This window comes from Crocuta crocuta, unplaced genomic scaffold, assembly GCF_008692635.1.
Source record: "Crocuta crocuta isolate KB4526 unplaced genomic scaffold, BGI_CrCroc_1.0 scaffold26, whole genome shotgun sequence".
NCBI classification, from domain to species: Eukaryota; Metazoa; Chordata; class Mammalia; order Carnivora; family Hyaenidae; genus Crocuta; species Crocuta crocuta.
The window spans coordinates 6,032,093-6,050,135 of NW_027532249.1; the positions used below are offsets into that span (position 1 = coordinate 6,032,093).

The 18,043-nt window shown below is 38.7% G+C and overlaps 1 protein-coding gene across 6 annotated transcripts in view; it reads right to left on the bottom strand.

The window, feature by feature from the left end:
* Nucleotides 1–9,976: 9,976 nt before the first annotated feature.
* Nucleotides 9,977–18,043, bottom strand: part of ARHGAP28 (Rho GTPase activating protein 28) — a 220,910-nt gene continuing 212,843 nt past the window's right edge. For all 6 annotated transcript variants that reach the window (XM_077778096.1, XM_077778095.1, XM_077778094.1 and 3 more), the window contains 2 exons: nucleotides 13,883–13,947; nucleotides 9,977–11,728 (listed from right to left, as the gene is read on the bottom strand). In XM_077778096.1, coding sequence (XP_077634222.1) covers nucleotides 11,634–11,728; nucleotides 13,883–13,947 — 160 coding nt within the window. In that variant the 3' untranslated portion in view covers nucleotides 9,977–11,633. The remainder of the gene's footprint in view (nucleotides 11,729–13,882; nucleotides 13,948–18,043) is intronic.

Below are 18,043 nucleotides of genomic sequence, written 5' to 3' on the forward strand. Positions count from 1 at the left end.
ACCACCCCGCCACCATGTGTCCCAACAGGTTGTGTGTGTGAGTACTCTGCAGGCCTCCTCAAGTCTTTCCCATTGTCCCTGTGACCCAGTGCCGACTGTAATCTGGCACCTGTAATTCCGACAGCTGTAGCAGGTACATAAGAAACGGTGTGAAGGTAACGCACTTCCGTCTCAAACCAGCTTTGAAGTCGTTAGCCTTAGGAATCTTGGACTGTCTGAAATACTGGGAAGGAGCACACAACGATCCTGCCTCTTCCCAGAAATCGTTCCACTGGAAATTATCATTTTTCACAGGAGATATTCTTGATTGTCCTTCTTGACAGTCTAGTGACCTTAATGTTTTCCCTGTGGTAAGCGTTTTTTTGGTATTTCCTCATTAATAGCAGTGGGCAAAGCACGGTTCTCTCCCAGGGTCTGTTAGGCATGGGAATTCAGTATACCGCCGCCATGTTTCAGAGCCCAAGCACAGAGTCCAGGCCTCATGTTTTTTTTATAGCTTTATTGAGGTGTAATTGACATACAATAAACTTCATGTATTTAAAGTGTGCAGTTGGATGTGTTTTTAGCATATGTATACCTCCCTGCAACCATCTCCACATTCAGGATAATGAACACATCACCCCCAAAGGTTTCTTCATGCCCCTTTGCAACCCCTCTCTTCCAAACCTCCCTTAAACTTTTAACACATTATTTCAAAGTTGAAGACAAAATGTGGGAAAGCTATTCTACCCATTCAGCGAGTCGGGTATAATCTCAGCTCCGGGACAAGGTAAGGAAATTATGACAATTACAGACCCAATGTTACTTTTGGACCCAGGTGTGAAGATCCTCAATGAAACACTGGGTAATTCATCAATTATGGGAAAAATAGGACCAATTACAGTTGTACCCCACAGACTTCCCTTTTTATTCTGTAGTGTATTGTATTTTTTCACCCAGTCTTTGTTCCTTTTTCCCCGTCTTCCAATTTCCTAACACTTTTAGCTTTAGATGGTATTCTCATTTTATCCTGACATTATAAAACAAGATGACTGTTTTCTCACAAGCTCCTGGAGGGGAAATGTGCCCTAGGTGAAGAATGGTTGCTAGTAGGTAGCAATCACCCACTTTTCAAATGAAAGGAGCAGAGCAATGAAGTTATATTTGATTATAATTTTCTTAGTGTCTTCTGTCAATCCCTTGAGTCCCTGAGAAATACCACTGAAGTTGCCAAGGCATTCATTTGCCAGGTACTTTAATGTGTGTCAAAGCTCCTAAAAAAGACTTCTTTGACCAGGAGGGTAAGTCCCAACAAATAGGTCTTCTATGATAAAATATTGATGTTCCATTCAGTCTGTCTCTAACATTCATGGTATTTAGGAATGATATGTGACTGAATATTGAATATTTCATAAATATTTATCAAATGCTAGCTTAGCACTTGAACTGGATGGTGAAATGAAAATGGAGAAAATGCTCTACAAAAATTGCTAGGACCGGGGCATCTGGGAGACTCAGTTGGTTAAGCATCCGGCTCTTGATTTCAGCTCGGGTCGTAATCTCATGAGTCACGAGATTGAGCCTCGAGTCCAGGCCTGCCCTGACAGTACAGAGCCTGCTTGATATTCTCTCTCTCCTGCTCTCTCTGCCCTTCCTCTGCTCACACACACACTCAACAAAACTGCTAGGACCAGAGGCATACGTGCACCTTAAAACACTATCAAATCAAGGGCTAAGTTATGGTACACTCAGATAGAAAGGAATGGGAAGGCTCTAAAAAGGTAGCTGTAACTATTATTTGTAGGCTGTATATATAATAGGAGCACTTAGAACAGCCTAGCTGACAAAGTACTTTCACTTTAATAATGGGACTGTTGGGGTCAGGTGGTTGGAATGGCGACATGAGAGATACAAGTTCCCTAGTTGAAACAGGGACGCCGGTGTAATGGGAAAGAGTACAAGGCAGGTCCGGCCGGATCGTGGAGGACCCAACAAAATTGCCATCTACACTGGGGTACTCAGAGCCCTCTGCCCACCCCAGGGGAGGTCAAAAAGGCAAATGGAGTGCCATGTGCCTATGCAGGGAGGAACACGAAGTGCTCCCTGCCCACCTCTCTCCTAGTCATCCCAAAGTCCCCCAGTGTGCTCCTGGGTGTGTGCCCACACCCAGGTTGAAGTGTGTGACTTCAACCATGGGCTCGAGAAAAGCTTTAAAGGCCCTTCCTCCCCACTGACCCCACATGAAGGCATGGTGTGAAGAACTTCTGTCTGCTGGAGAGTTCCATTCCAACACAAGAGGACAACGACAGCAACGTACCCTCAACTATTCTTCAGCTCAGCTCGCTGACCAGTACTGGAATAGAACCCAAATCCTCGCTACTGTCTAGTGACAGACCCCGGGAGAGCGGAAAGTTCTCTGGGATAAAGACAGGCTATTTTTAGAGGTAAAATGACAGGATCTAAATGTTGACAAGTTCAAGCCAGAAGGCCTTGGGCCTACCTGTGTTCTTTTAGGACCGGGATATGGCTGTGCTTTCAAACTTGGTCCATCCCCCCCACCCCCGCCACCCCATAGTTTACCACTGGGTTGATGTGGGCCATGACAAGAAAGGATCCAAGGGACTCAAGAGTTTTGACTTGAGGAACTAAAAACTGTTGCTCTTAACTGAGATCTTAAAAAAACAGTATATGGTTAGCATGGATTTTGGCATAGAGGTTTAAAAATTCACTCTGAGACGTGCTAAGTATGGAACGTTTAAAGGGATATTTTTGATAAACTGGATAAAAATTACACAGCACCATGATTTGATGCATTTAAATATCATGTGCTGTTATTTGATGTAAACATGAAACATCTCCAGGAAAAAGATAATTGGAGCTCTATTAAGATGAATTGGATTATATACTAAATGGATTGGTTAAGAGATGAAGGGAAGATTGCTGTCTCATGGAAAAAGCCAAATCCTAATGATCATATATGTATTTCTCATATATCTGTATGTTAACTGGGTTGATCATACATTATGGAGGGAGGGACTTGAAAAAAAGAGTTGACGTGAACTTTTCTCTATCTCTGTGGCCATCTGACTGTAGGTTAACTTTCTTGCTTCTTGCTTCTGGGAACCTGGTAAGAGAACATGTTAGCTGTACTGGTTCCAGAACATTGTTTTTAGTAAAAGGTAGATCTTATGATGCAGATCGATGCTTCTAAACCAGGAGTTTTGTAGCCTTTTCCTCCTGAAACAGAAAACCTTTGCCTCCACATAATGGGCAGTGCAATGTATTGATACGTGGTTCTGGCTCTATTGGGTACAGTAAGACCAAGGAAAAAATAATTCCTCAGGCCCATCCCTCTGTATGAATTATGGAGGAAGAAGACCTCAACCTCAGAGAAACACCTGGGGCTGTTTGCTCTGTGGTGACTCTCTTTGAAATCTCTGCATGACGATTTTACATGGCGTCCAAAAGATGAACCAGGTACTGTTATTTGTTGTTATCAAGCAAACTCTTGAAATTTGTAAATTCTTATGCTCCTTTTAATAGAGGCTGCTTGCTAATGGCACACAGGCACCCTGAGATTGTTCGGTGAACCTTTTGCTTATAACTATGGGCAAAATGTCATGGAGTGATGTTAACTTGCTAAACTTAAATTTTTATGTTCAGTATATTTTGTGTTTGTTATCTGCATCACTAGATAATACTTCTTGAACTACTGTATTGCTGAATCAAGAGTTGTAGGGCTAGAGATTATATAATTGAGAATATAATTGAGAAGGGAATAACCCCGGATTGCTTGTTAGAACTGGATTACTTTGTAACTATTTCAGTTATTTAAACTGAAGCAAGAAGTCACTCCTTTAAAATAAGAGGTGATGGGGCATCTGGGTGGCTCAGATCTGGGTGGCTTACGCATCTGACTCTTGATTTCAGCTCAGGTCATAATCTCAAGGTTGGTGGGTTTGAGCCCCGCGTGGGGCTCTGCACAGACAATGCAGAGCCTGCTTGGGATTCTCTCCATCTCCCTCTCTCTGTCTTTTCCTCACTCATGCGCACTCTTTTTCTTCTCTCAAAGTAAATAAATAAAAAGTTGTTGCATCATTGAAAGATTTTTGACACTACCAAATAGCTTCCACAACCCTGTTTGGCAATGGATTATTAGAGTGGTGAATTCACTGAATTATTAGTGATGGATGTGTTCTTACTGATTTTGGTACTTCTATGTTCAGATTGTTGTTAAGTCATTGGGCTTGGGCCCTGGGGTGGCATGGGGTGAGATGTAGTGTGTGAGGGTCACTGATGGGAGAGAAGCCCCTGTCAGTTAAGGATACAAGTTACGCCCCAGCACTGGCCCGCAGCTGCGCAGTGAGGGAGCATGTGGTGAGGTGCAAAGCAAATACTCAGAATGAATTATTGTTACCTAGAAGCTCATAAGCAAATTAAAAAATTTTTTAAATTTTTTTTTTTAATTTCTGAGAGAGAGAGAGAGAGAGAGAGCGTGAGCAGGGGAGGGTCAGAGAGAGAGGAAGACACAGAATCTGAAGCAGGCTCCAGGCTCTGAACTAGCTGTCAGAACAGAGGCCGACGCGGGGCTCGAACCCACGAACCATGTGATCATGACCTGAGCCGAAGTCGGATGCTTAACGGACTGAGCCACCCAGGCGCCCCCATAAGCAAATTGTTAAGAATACACATATGCTCACCAGTTGACATAGTTCAGGTAAAACTTTTCAAAAGCATACTCCCGCGTTCACTTTCCTTCTTACCCCCACCCAGAGCAAGTGTAATTTACTATGGCGAAGATAAAAAGAAACATCTAAGGAGAACCCCAGCATTGCCCAAAGTCCTGATTCTCTTTAATCTGCTTTTATGTTTTTATGTTAAGAATTGTTTTTTTCAAAATTCTACAGAAAATTTCAAGCATAGAGAATATTATATTGAATACTGGTATACCTATGAACCTTCCATCATAAATATTTTACTATATTTGGCCTGATGCATACCTATCCTTCTATTGATTGATTCATCAATCTATCTTATTTTTATACATTTCACAATAAGCTACAGACACCAATACACTTCCCCTGAAATACTCCAGTACGCATACCATTATCTAAAGTTCAATATTTCTTATTTGCAAATTATTTTCTTTTGAGGTAACATTTACATATAATGAAATGCAGAAATAGTAAGGAAGCATTCACCGAGTTTTGACAAATACATACATCTTTCTAACTCACTTATCAAAATATAAAATAATACTGTCCCATAGAAATGTAATTCAAGTCACATATATAACTTAGAATTATATGTTACATTATAATTTTAGAATTATAGAATTTTCTACTAGTTACATTAAGAAAGTAAAAAGAATCTGCTGACATTTATTTTCCTAATATATCATTTTAAATATATAAAATATTGGAATCTAACATGCAATAGTAAACTACTACTACTGAGATGTTTTATATTCTTTCCTACTTACGTCTTCGAAGTCTGGAACACATCTCAGTTCAGACCAGTCACATTCTAGGTGTTCAGCATGCCCACGTGGCCTGGCCAGTGGTCCTGTATTGGGTGGCACATATAGAATGTTACCATTCCCCAGAAAGGCTCCACGCCCCTTCCACTCAGTCTCCATATCCACCCCCACAGAGGCTCCATTGTTCTGGGTTTTCTCTCCTAAAATTGTTCAGCACTGCCAGTCCTACCAGTTGTGGTACAGCGTGTAGCCTTTTGTGTCTGGCTTCTTTCACTCGGCATAATGTTTCTGAGATTCATTTATGTTATCATCTGTACTCAGCAGCTGGTGGTTGATCTGACAGAAACCGCTAGACCCTTTCCAAAATGGCTGCCCCGTTTTATATCAGCAAGTATAGGAGTTCTGATTCTTCCACATTCAACATGATCAATCTTTTTAATTTTTATCATTCCAGTGGGGATGTAGTGGTATCTCCCTGTGGTGTGTTTTGCATTTCCCTAATGGCATATGATGTTGAATGTGTTTATATGTGCTTATTAGCCATTTGTGTTATCTTCTTTCATAGAAGTGTCTGTTCAAGTCTTATGCCCATTTCAAAAGTGCGCTTATTTTTCATTAGAGAATTTGTTATATATGTCAGTCTTTTGTCAAATATATATTTTACAAATATCTCTTTACCTAATCTGTGGTTTGCTTGATTTCCTAATGGTCTCTTTGGATAAGCAGCAGTTTTAACTTTGGTTGAAGTCTAATTTATCAATTTTTTTCCTTTAAAAGCGTTGTTTTCTGTTCCTAAGAATGCTTTGCCTATTCTCAAGTCTGAAGGTGTTGTTTCAAGCATTATAATTAACACTCTGATCCTTTTTGGATGAAGTTTTGTAGACATTGTGATATATATATCTAGTTGCCCTGGCCCCTTCTGTAGAAAGTTTCCTTTCTCCATAAGGTTAATAACTTTGGCACCTGTATTGAAAATCAGATGACGGTATAAGTGAGCACCTCTTTCAGTGCTATTTTGTTTTACTGAGTGTTGATCTTATTATATTATCTTGTATCATATTACCTTAATAGCTGTAGCTTTATAGTAAGTCTTGAAATCCCTCATTCTTAATCTAACTTTGTTCTCTTTTTGGGGTAAGATCACTTTAGATGTTCTAGATCCTTTGCATTTCCATATAAATTTTATAATTAGTTTGCCAATTTCTACCTAAAAAGCCTACTGGTGTTATGCTTGGGATAGTTAATACCTACAATCTGTAATAATCTACAGATCTATTTGTGAGGAACTGACATCTTGCTGATGTTCTTCCATCCATCTCTTCCCATACAGAAACATGATCTGTCTATACATTTATTTAGCTATTCTTTAATTTCTACCAAAAGTATTTTTTAGTTTTGTAAACATGTTTTTTGATGCTATAGGAAATGGAAATTAAGACCTTTATTTTCCAGTTGTTTGCTGCTAATACATAAAAAATCCAGTTGACTTTGGAGCACCTGGACGGTTCATTCGGTTAAGTGTCCAACTCTCGATTTCGGCTCAGATCATGATCTCTCAGTATGTGAGATTGAGCCCCACGTTGTGCTGCACTGACAGCACGGGGCCTGCTTGGGATTCTCTGTCTCCCTCTCGCTCTGCCCCTCCCCGGCTCACATTCCCATGTGTGCGTGTGCTCTCTCTCAAAACAAAGAAATTAAAACCTTAAAAAAATACTATTGATTTTTACAGAATAGTCTTATATGCTGTGACCATGCTCAATTCTCTTACTAGTTCTAATAGTTGAAGATATTCTAGGCTTTTTCATATAAATGCTTGTATCATTTCCAAATAGAGACTGTTTTCTTTTTAATCATGATGCCTTTTCTTTCTTGCCTTTTGCACAAGATATACAGTAAAATGTTGAGTTAAAAAAAAGTCATAAATTGGTATTGAATTTTGTCAAATGTCTTTTCTGTATCTGTTGAAAAGTTTTTTTGTTGTTTTTTAAAGACATTAAAAACATCACAAAATCCATTACTGTAGTGCCACATAGCTTGTGCACAAGGCTGCCATCCAGCTAATGAATGACAGAGGACACACACATGTGCCTGCTGACTTGAAAGCCTCATTTTTTTTTTTTTTAGAGAGAGAGAGTGTGCCCAGGAGGGGAGGGAAAGGGAGGGGAAAAGGGAGAGAGAGGAGAGAGAGAGAGGGAGGGAGGGAGAGAGAGAGAGAGAGAGAGAGAGAAAATCATAAGCAGGTTCCATACCCAGCGCAGAGTCCATCGCGGGGCTTGATCTCATGACCGCGAGATCATGATCTGAAGTGAAATCAAGAGTCAGGCTTAACCAACTGAGCCACCCAGTCACCCCAAAAGCCCCCGTCTTTCACCAGGCACATGGTGCCCTCAGACCGGTGGAACATAAGAATTCTTGGGACAATGTTTTCCTTTTTTTCTCTTTATTTTTATGGATAAAATGCAACATACAGATTTAACAATGGAAGCCAAAACAGAAGATTGAATATTAGCTTTTGAGATGGGAGACAACATAAAAACATTGGCATTTCTCACAACATTACATCATTTCTTAATCCGGTCACAGAGTTTTAGAAAGTAGTTGAAAAATGGCTGAAAGAAAAAGATGTTTTTGAATTAAGGTGTATGTGTGTATATGTGTGTGTTAAACCATTTAAAATGTTTGAAAGAAACATTTTAATCCATGTCATACTATTTTTTGTTAAATGACATATTTATGGAAAACAGTTGAAAATGCTTGTCAGAAACTAGGAACTATTTAATCCCATAATATATATTCTTTTCAGGCATGTAAAACATTTGTGAAAAACAGTTGAGATATGCTTGATAGAAAGAAGGGGATTTTAATCTCATGTTCTTTTCTGTCAAGTGCAATATGGGGAAAGCAGTTGAAAATGCCGGGAAGAAGAGATGACTCTTAATTCCTGCGCTTGAAAACCTGCACTGCACGTGGTGAAACACACAAGACAATGACTAAGGAACAGACTTCTATCAGAGTATACCACAGGTCACAGTTACAGAGTATTTTTGGCTTTAAAGCTTTCGCTACAAATATTTTATATCATTAAATGTATATCATTAAATGTACATTGAAAGCTAACTGAAGTGACTTAAATAATAATAAGACCCAGGGACAGTTTGTAACAAAAACTGTTAAAGTCCATGCATTTTTTTCCCCAAGAAAGGCAAATGAGGTAGTTTATACTGTATACACATTGTAATGAAATTAATATTCCAGTTTATTTGAAGATCACTGACTCCAAGAATCATATCTCCCCATGAGCTGCTAACCAAAGGGATCCTCCTTCACAGAATGCAGAAAACAATGAGCCAGCTCTAGGGGTTTTCCTGGGTGTCACCAAAATGTTAACTTTCTCCAATACTTCCCGGGATATTATTTTCCTAGGTGGGAAGCTAGTGAAAACTGGATCTAGAAGCCCGGGGACCTGAGTCTTCTCTTGTTTGCAAACACACTACTCAATTTTACTGACTACTGTAATATTTTAAAACCACCTTTGACAAAGCAAAAATAGTTTGAGTAATTATTTGACAGACATCTTTGAATTGTAACTGTAGAGGTTTGTTTATTCCTTAAGAATAAAGTTAGTAAAAAGAACCTCTACTCATACAAAAATTGGTCTGTGTGTCTCCTGAAAATTCTCCTCAAATCAGTCAGTTATCCTATGACAAAGAATAAAAGTTACGTCGAAAGGCAGTGGGACTGACATGGCCCTTCCATATTACATAGCTATTTGAAAGTTGTCACACATCCTTAAATACATTCAAGTGATTAACCTAAAGCTATGGACTCAGCTGAATCTTTGACCTCTGACACCACACAAAAGGGGGTAAGAAATTCAGAAATGTACGGTTTTTTACCTGTCACCTGTTACCTACTTATTTACAAATGATAAGTGGAGTGAATCTCAAAATGCTTAGAACTTATGTACGGGTTCTACTGTGTTTTCAGTTCAAAGATAGGAAAATTAATACGAGTTGTAAATCTTCTATATGAACACGGTAGAATTTAACGATGCTAAATTACAGGAAACACAATAAGAAAAATCAGTCCCTGTTTTTATATATACACGGAAGCATAAGGTAGCGAATTTGAAGATTTTCTTCCATGTGTGTGGGTATAAATTACCGCCATGTTATGTCTGCCTAAAGTAAAATGTTTATTTCTGTCATCTGAAGTATCAAGTGATAAAAGTATTTTTCTGAACTCTTGAAATTCATCATGTAAACTCACATGCCATCGATTAGCCAACCACCGAAAACTGAGGAAATGTAGGAATAAATAAAAACTGATAGCAACGCATTTATCTTCTAATGGGTTTTCAGGCACGGGAAATAAAAATTCTCAAATAAAACGAATGGATATTTGAGTTCTTTATAAAAAATATAACAAAATATTAATGGCCAGAAACACAATTATCTACATGGTGAATACAAATAATGTTTTAAGAGATATCAAGGCATAATGCAGCATATGANCGGGTTTTCAGGCACGGGAAATAAAAATTCTCAAACAAATAAAACGAATGGATATTTGAGTTCTTTATAAAAAATATAACAAAATATTAATGGCCAGAAACACAATTATCTACATGGTGAATACAAATAATGTTTTAAGAGATATCAAGGCATAATGCAGCATATGAAAGACTTCTTCTATACATGGGCTTCAGTTATCATTGCATTATGTTTTGAGAATTGCTAAGTAGATGAAATGTCTTCTGTATTTGTGAGCAACTTTACTGTTTGAACTGCAGAAGAGAGTCCTCTGGGCATAAAATCTCAGTAAAACGGATACAAATTCATCAAAATCCCAATCTGCAGATTCTAATCCAAAGCATGCATGTGGGATAAATGCTCCTGTCCCCATTTCTAGCTAACCCTGGAAGAAGCGTATGTGCAGGTGCAAGAGGAAAGGCAGAGCCGTCTGACCCCTCGGCACGTTTCCCATTTGCTCTGCATTAGCTCGTGGAGCAGTGTACGTTCCCACCAGGTGCCCGTCTGGGAAACGGCTCCGTAGGGTCTGCACGGGGAGACCGTTTTCCAGCTTTGCCAAAACTGCATCTGATTTTAAAGCCCGAGCCTAGTCCTCAGTGCTTGGCCATGTCTACGGCTGATGAACAGAAACAAAATATGCTTCTACAGCATATAAAATCTGGATATAACAGTATTTTTCAGTATTCTTGGATAAAGAACAGTTGGATAAAGGCAGTTCTATATTTTTAAGTTGGGGTGGCAGAAGTGACTATCTACAATTGTGAAATATAAAAAATGATATGTTTGATCAGGAAAGGAAATCTGTGTCTGGCACAGAGAAAGCTATTCGTTGAGCACCAGAATCAGGATGAGAAAATCGAGGTTCTGTGATTATTAACTACACAGAAGTTATGAGAGAATAAGGACACCCTCTGTTGGACTAACCTTTGCTATGGGGACCAGTGCTCATCAGAGAAGAAGCTTTAAAAATAGCAATTTTCAACAGTCCACGATAGAGAAATGGTCATTTGCACCAGAATGCTGATCGTCATAATACAGTACGACATACGTAACAATACAGTGTTCCTTCGAGAGAAGTTCGTCCTCCTTCAATTTGGGAGCAAGTCAGAGCATAAATATCGTATGCATAACTTTAGAAACTGATTCCCTTTGAAAAGTAGATCTGAATTATTTTGCAGAGCAGAAATTATTGATATTTGTGGCATTCTTGTTCAAAAAGGTCCACCCGTATATGTAACACAGGTATAAAAATGACTCTCTTCCACCTCTTGTCTTTGGTAGCGTTTGCTACATAAAGAAGTGTTTCTTATCTCTAGGTATAGGGCCAAGTTCATTTCTGCTGTGAAGTCAAAGTACTAGAAATGATTAGAGTTCCACACACTAGATTGGCCTTTCTTCTGGAAGGATCACATCATCTTTCCTTCACTCTTCACAGGAAGCACAGGAGAAAGCCCCAGCTCAGAGAGTCAACCAGCGCCTCCTCCACGGTTCACGCTGACAGTGCGGGGAGACACCACTTGGGCTGAGAAACACCAAGAGGGTTATTGGAGCACACATGTCACAAGTAGTCTTGCTTTTTTTCCTACCAAATGTAGAATCTTCCTGGCATGTGATACTTGATAGCTGCCATCTTGGAGGGTATTTCAAAAACTTGGTTGGGGTTTAATCACCCACTCTGCTTGAGGATTTACATGATATACATCCAATATATAAGCATCTGGATCCAAGCAATGCTGCCCTAAAGGAAAGAGAGAATCAGAGAATGGTTTTGACAGCGCACGCTTCTATGTGTGCACATGCATGTGTGTGTTGGAAGGTGTGAAGGCCAATCTCTCAGCCAAAAGTAAGTAGATACATAGTAAAGTGTCCTTAGCAAAGCCAGTCGGCCTGCCTTCTTGCCTTCCTCTTTCCCTCTTTTTGTTTCCTTCTCACTGTGAAATACTTCACATAAATCCCATGCAAAATGGTGGAAAGATATGGGCAAATTATTCCCTAGACTCACCATATGAAATCAGGAAAATTTGGAGAGAATTTGGTTAAGGTATAAACTGATGATTTATAAAATAATACATGTCCTCTAACGGTTTTACAGATAATAACTTGACCAGGCCGAGAAAAGATTAAAATTACATTCATTTTAGGAACGGTCATTTTGTTTCTTTACTACGGATGCAATGCCCACAGGCAGGAGATCTAGAAATGATAACAACAACAACAACAACGAATCATTCCATGAAGCAAATACATTTGAAACTCTTTATGTACAGTGTGTTTGAAAAGTATACCAAAGTATCAAACAAAACTATCAATATTTGACTGCTTGCTTCATTCACTCATTCATTTATCAAATATTTCTTGAAAGTGACGATATTCCAGGTACTCTTCCAGGGGCTAAAGGTACAGAAATACATCAGATAATCAAAACCACTTGCCCTCAGGGCACTTAGTTCTCAAAGTGGTAAAAGGCAACCAGCAAATAAGCAAATATGATCTAAAGTAAGTCTGGTGGTGATGAGAACATGAGAGAACAACAAAGCCTGGTAAGGTACACCTAGAGAGAGTGAGGTCCTGGAAGGTGTCTTCGAGAAGGTGACACAGTGGCAAACACCTGCACGAGGTGAGGGAATGGAAATCACCGCTCTAAAGGAGAGCATTCTGGGAAAAAGAGTAAATGCAAAGGCACCATGGCAAAGGTGCCTGGTGAGGAGCTCGGCAAGGCTGGTGCTGAGCGGAAGTCTGGATGTAAGGGGAGAGGCATCTGCATGCGGGTGTATTAAAAGCAATGTGGTGGATTGAGCTCACCAAGGAAGTTATGTGCAGGTAAGAAGAGCTCTGAGGCCTGACCCCACAGCGCTCCACGCTAAGAGGATGAGAAGTAGCAGGCAAAAGAGACTCAGAAGAAGCCACCAGTGAAGTGGATTGAAACCCGGAAGCTTAGGTCGTCCTTGAAACCAGGTGAAGAAAGTGTGTTTTCAAAGAAGGGAAAGATCAACTCGGCAGGCAGTTATCAAGACAGAAGAATGACTGCATTTCACAACATAAGAGTTTTCTGGTGGCCTCAACAAGGGAGCAATTCAGGTGAAGTGGTGCAGGATAACGCTTGCCTGGAGTGGCTTCAAGAGAGAACAAGAGGGAGAAATTGGAGGACAGACAACGGCTTTAAGGAGTTTTTGCTGTAAAGCGGAACACGGAAATGCAAGTGGGCTGGAAGAGGGTCAAGAGAGATTTTTGGTAATTTTTCTTATCTTCACAAAACTGTTCATGCCATTGGGTATGATGCAGCTGGGAGGGAAAAGTTGATGGTGCAGGAGAATGGGGGACTGGAGAAGGCCCTGAGGGGCAGGCGGGGACACAAAGCAAGGTCCACACAGAGGTTCTTGGCCTTCAGTGGGAACGTGGGTCCTTCATCCAGACTATGCGGGGGGCGAGGGGGGAGCAAGCAGCAGACGTGGACGAAGGGGAAGATAAGGACGCAGGTGAAAGCAGAGGGTATTTCCTTTTGATTCCTTTTTGTTCCCCCTCAGGGAAACAGGGAATGAACCTGGGTTGAGGGTGAAACCAGGAAAGTTCAACCGTGAGCTTTGGGTCACAATTTCAAAGTTCCATGATGTTTCTCTGTTTTGCAGGGACCTCGAGGAAGAGACTTGTCAATTCTGAGGCACAATAAAAAGACCCACACGTCTACTCCATATCAACTAAAATATTCAAATGTAAATTTTGAGAATATTTTAGGAAATTCATACAACTTCTCACACGGGATTAAAAAAATCAGAATCTTACTGACTTTGAATTTATATCTAAGAAACTTGTAAAATGTGCTGTTACAAGAATAGCATATTTCTTTTAGAGTAATCAGAGAATTTAGGAGTGAAGACCATTAGAGAAAGCTTACCTATATTTCCTCCAATTTCATATAACCGTTGGTTCTGAATCTTAATGCATTCTGATGGGCCATAACTGAAAAAAAGAAAGCAATGTAATTTTAACCCTGTTCTACGGTCTGAGGTAAGTCTGTGGAATAAATAACCATGGCAACAAACAATTCCTTCTGCCTTGAGTGAAATACACCCACAAACCATTATTACAATTAAGTTATGATAAAAACTTTAAAAAAAAAATCTGTTTGACGCAGACAAACATTCGAGGCACAGAGAGGCTGGGACTATTCCAAATCAAGACGAATGCTGCTGTACCCTGCGGCAAGCTGGAGCCCATTCTGTCCACCACTGACAGCTTCATTTAAGAGAGTAAACTGTTAGAGACAAGCCACGGCTGGTGCAGGAGCAGCTGGATGTTTAATACTGCCTTGTCATTGGTCACAGTACTCCCGGTTCAAAAGAAGTCAGGTTTCATTTCTCTTTTTGCCAGAAACTGAATGGTATTCTCTCCTCTGTCCATGCCATGTTTCTAAACTTGCCTAAAGCTTTTCAGACTGTCTAATGTTGACTTCATTGCGTGTGCTCTGTGGTGAAAGCAAGTCAGAGAAAATAATCACCCAATATAATTTTGGCATCCCAGAATGCTGCGGTAGAAAAGTCTAGAAAGACCACTGCTGATCTCCATCCCACTTGAGAAACGGCTTTCAGCTTGGTTTCTTCAAAAAGATTGACTTCAGCTCTTTGTGAGGAAAAAAGATGTGTGCCCTATTTTATTGTTTACTTAAACATTTTGAGATAATTTGTTTTAGATAGATTTAGATAATTTGAGATAGAGTTGCACATAGTTTTAAGAAATTATACAGGTAAGTCCTGTGTACCCTTTACCCAAAAGTAAAATTTTGCAAACCTCTAGTGTGCTATCACAACCAGAATGTCAACACGGACTCAGTCACAATACAGAGCACTTCCATCATCACTAGGTCTCTCATTTCCCTTTACAGCCCCACTCACCTCCCTCTCTGTCATTACTACCCTTATCCCTAGTAACGTCTAATCGATTCTACATTTTCTAGAAGCTTCTCATTTCAAAAATGTTACAGAGTAAATGGAAACAGAGAGTAAATGGTAACACAGGCTGTTTTTCTATTGGCTTTTTGCCCACTCAGCATAAATCACTGGAGACTCATCCAAGGTGCTGAATTTCATTGCTGAGTAGCATGCCATGGTATGGACATACCAGTTTGTTTTTTACCCATTGAAGAATATCTGGCTGGGTTCACCACTCCCCCAGTTTTTTTCACATTTTAAATAAAGTTGCTATAAGCATTTGTGTTCAGGTTTTTGTGTGAATATTATCTTCATTTCTTTGGGCTAAATTCCCAGGAGTGTGTAAGCTGGATCACATGGTAGTTGCATATTTAGTTTTATGAGAAACTGTCAAACAGTTTTACAGAGTGACTATACCCTTTTACATTCTCACCACTGATGTAGGAGTGATCCAGTTTCTCTGTATCTTTGCCAGTATTTGATTTCATCGTTATTTTTAATTTTAGCCATTCTCAAAAGTGATGATATTGTGGCTATGCAGGTCCCTAATGGTTAAAGATACCAAACATGTTTTCATGTGCACATTTGTGTCTGTATATCTTCTTTAGTGAAATATCTGTTCATGTCTTTTGCTCATTTTTAAATGGGATTTCTTTTATTGTTGAGTACTGAGTGTTCTCTATATATTCTAGATACTAGTCATTTGCTGGATAGGAGATATGTATATATTCTTAGTTTGTCTTTTCATCCATTTCGCTGAGTCTCAGTCTATAAGTTTTCAATTTTGAAAGATGTCCAATTTATGGATTACGCTTTCGATGTCAACTTTAAGAACTCTACTACCTACATCACAGAGGTTTTCTCCTGTAATTTTCTAAAAGTTTTATAATTTTACATTTTAAATTTAAAACTGTGTTCCATTTTGGGTTAATTATTTTTCTTTTCTTTTTTAAACATTTTTTTGTTTAGAGACGTCCCACTGCTAGAGCACCACTTATCATTTGTTGAAAAGGCTGTCCTTCATCCGTTGAATTGCTTTTGTACTTTTGTCAAAAATCAGTTAGTAAAATAGTCAAATACATAGAGACAGAAAATAAAAGAGCAGTTACCAGTGCCTAGGAGAGAGAGAAATGAGGAATTATTGTTTAATGAGGACAGAGTCTGAGTATGGGATGATAAAATCTTTCTGGAGATGGATGGTGGTAATGACTGTCTAACAGTGTAAATGTACTTACTACCATTGGACTGTAAACTTAAAATGATAAACTTTATCTTATGTGCATTTTTATTTCTTCCTTTAAAATCTCTATGCCTGCCTGCCCTCCCTTCCCTTCTTCCTTCCTTTCCTCCCTCCTTCCTTTTCTTTCTTCCTTCCTCCCTCCCTTCCCGCTTGCTTGCTTTCCCTCCCTCCCTCCCTCCCTCCCTTCCTTCCACTACAGTGGCTTCATCTTCCAAAAGTATGCTGAATACAAGTTACAAGTCACGTTTTTTGTTTTTTTTAAGTAATTTTCTGGATCTCGGAAGGAAAGCATTCAATCTTTCATCAAGTGTGATGTTAGTTGTAGGTTTTTGTAGATGGTCATTATCAAGTTGAAGTTCTTCCCTTTTCCTGGTTCACTGAGAGGTTTTTTTTGTTTTTTTTTTTTTAAATCATGAATGGGTACTGGATTCTGTCAAATGTTTTTTCTGTATCAATTAATATGATCTATGATTTTTCTCCAATCCAAGGGTGGATTACATTAATTTCTGAAGATTGAGCTAAACTGAAACGAACCCCACTTGGTCATAGTGAGTAATTCCTTTCATACATGTTGGATTAGATTTGCTGATGTTTTGCCGAGGGCTTTTATCTCTAAGTTCATGAGCAGTATTAGTCTGCAGTGTTTGTTCGTTTATTGTCTTCAGTGTCAGGTCAATACTAGTTTCATAAAATGAGTTAGGTAGCATTCCTTCTTCTCTTCTATTTTCTGGAAAAAGAATGTGCAAAATTGCTGTGAATTCTTTAAACATTTGCTAAAATTCTCCAGTAAAACCATCGAGGCTTAGAGACTTCTTTTTTGGAGAAACTTTTAATAAAGATTCAATTTCTTTAATGGCCACAAAACTAGTATATCTTGGTTGTGTTTTGGTAATTAGTAGTTTTTGAGGAACTGGTCCATTTCTTGAGCATATAGTTTGTTTACAGTATTTTCTTATTATCCTTTTAAGGGAAATATTATATATATAGTGATTTCTATTAATCTTAATATTGGTGATTAATATTTCTATTAATTCTTAATAATGGTGATTTTTTCACTTTTCATTTTTATTAGGTTTTATAGAAGCTTATCAATTTTGTTGTTTTTTAAAAGAATGAGCTTTTTGTTTCACTGATCTCTATCATTTTCCTGTTTTCAATTTCACTGATTTCTGCCCTTCTATTGCTTCCTTCATTCTGCTTACTTTGTGTTTACTTTGCTCTTATTTTTCTAGTTTCTTGAGGTAGAAAGTTACTTGATTATTCTGAGATCTCACCTTCTTTTTTAATGTAAGCACTTACTGCTATAAATTTTTCTCTCAGCACGGCTTCAGCTGCACTGTACAAAACTTGGTAAGATGCAGTTTTATTTTCAATCTGTGTACTTTAAAAATTTTCCTTAAACACTTCCTCTATGACCCGTGGATTATTTAGAAGTGTGTGGTTTAATTTTCAAGTATTTAGAGATTTTCACGTTCTCCTGATGTTACAGATATGTAGTCTGATTTCTTTATGGACAGAAAAGATATTCTGTATGATTTCAATTATTTTAAATTTACTAAGGTTTGTGTTATGGCCAGGATATGGTCTATCTTTTATAATTGCATCTTGATTCACTTATAGTGTTTTAAAATATACTGCTTTTTTTTGGTGGTTTCTGTGGTATTACAATACACATATGTTACTTACCATGGTCTATTAGGATTGAGGTTTTACTACTTTGAGTGATGTGTAGAAACCTACTTCTGTCAGTTCTCTTTACCTTCATACTTTAAAAATAAACATTTAATTCTATTTATTCTTAGTTCTTTGAATTAAAAATAACATAAGTTAAAGGAAGAGGACCACTAATGCATATATGATTTCATTTTTAAAACAGAAGGATAATTCT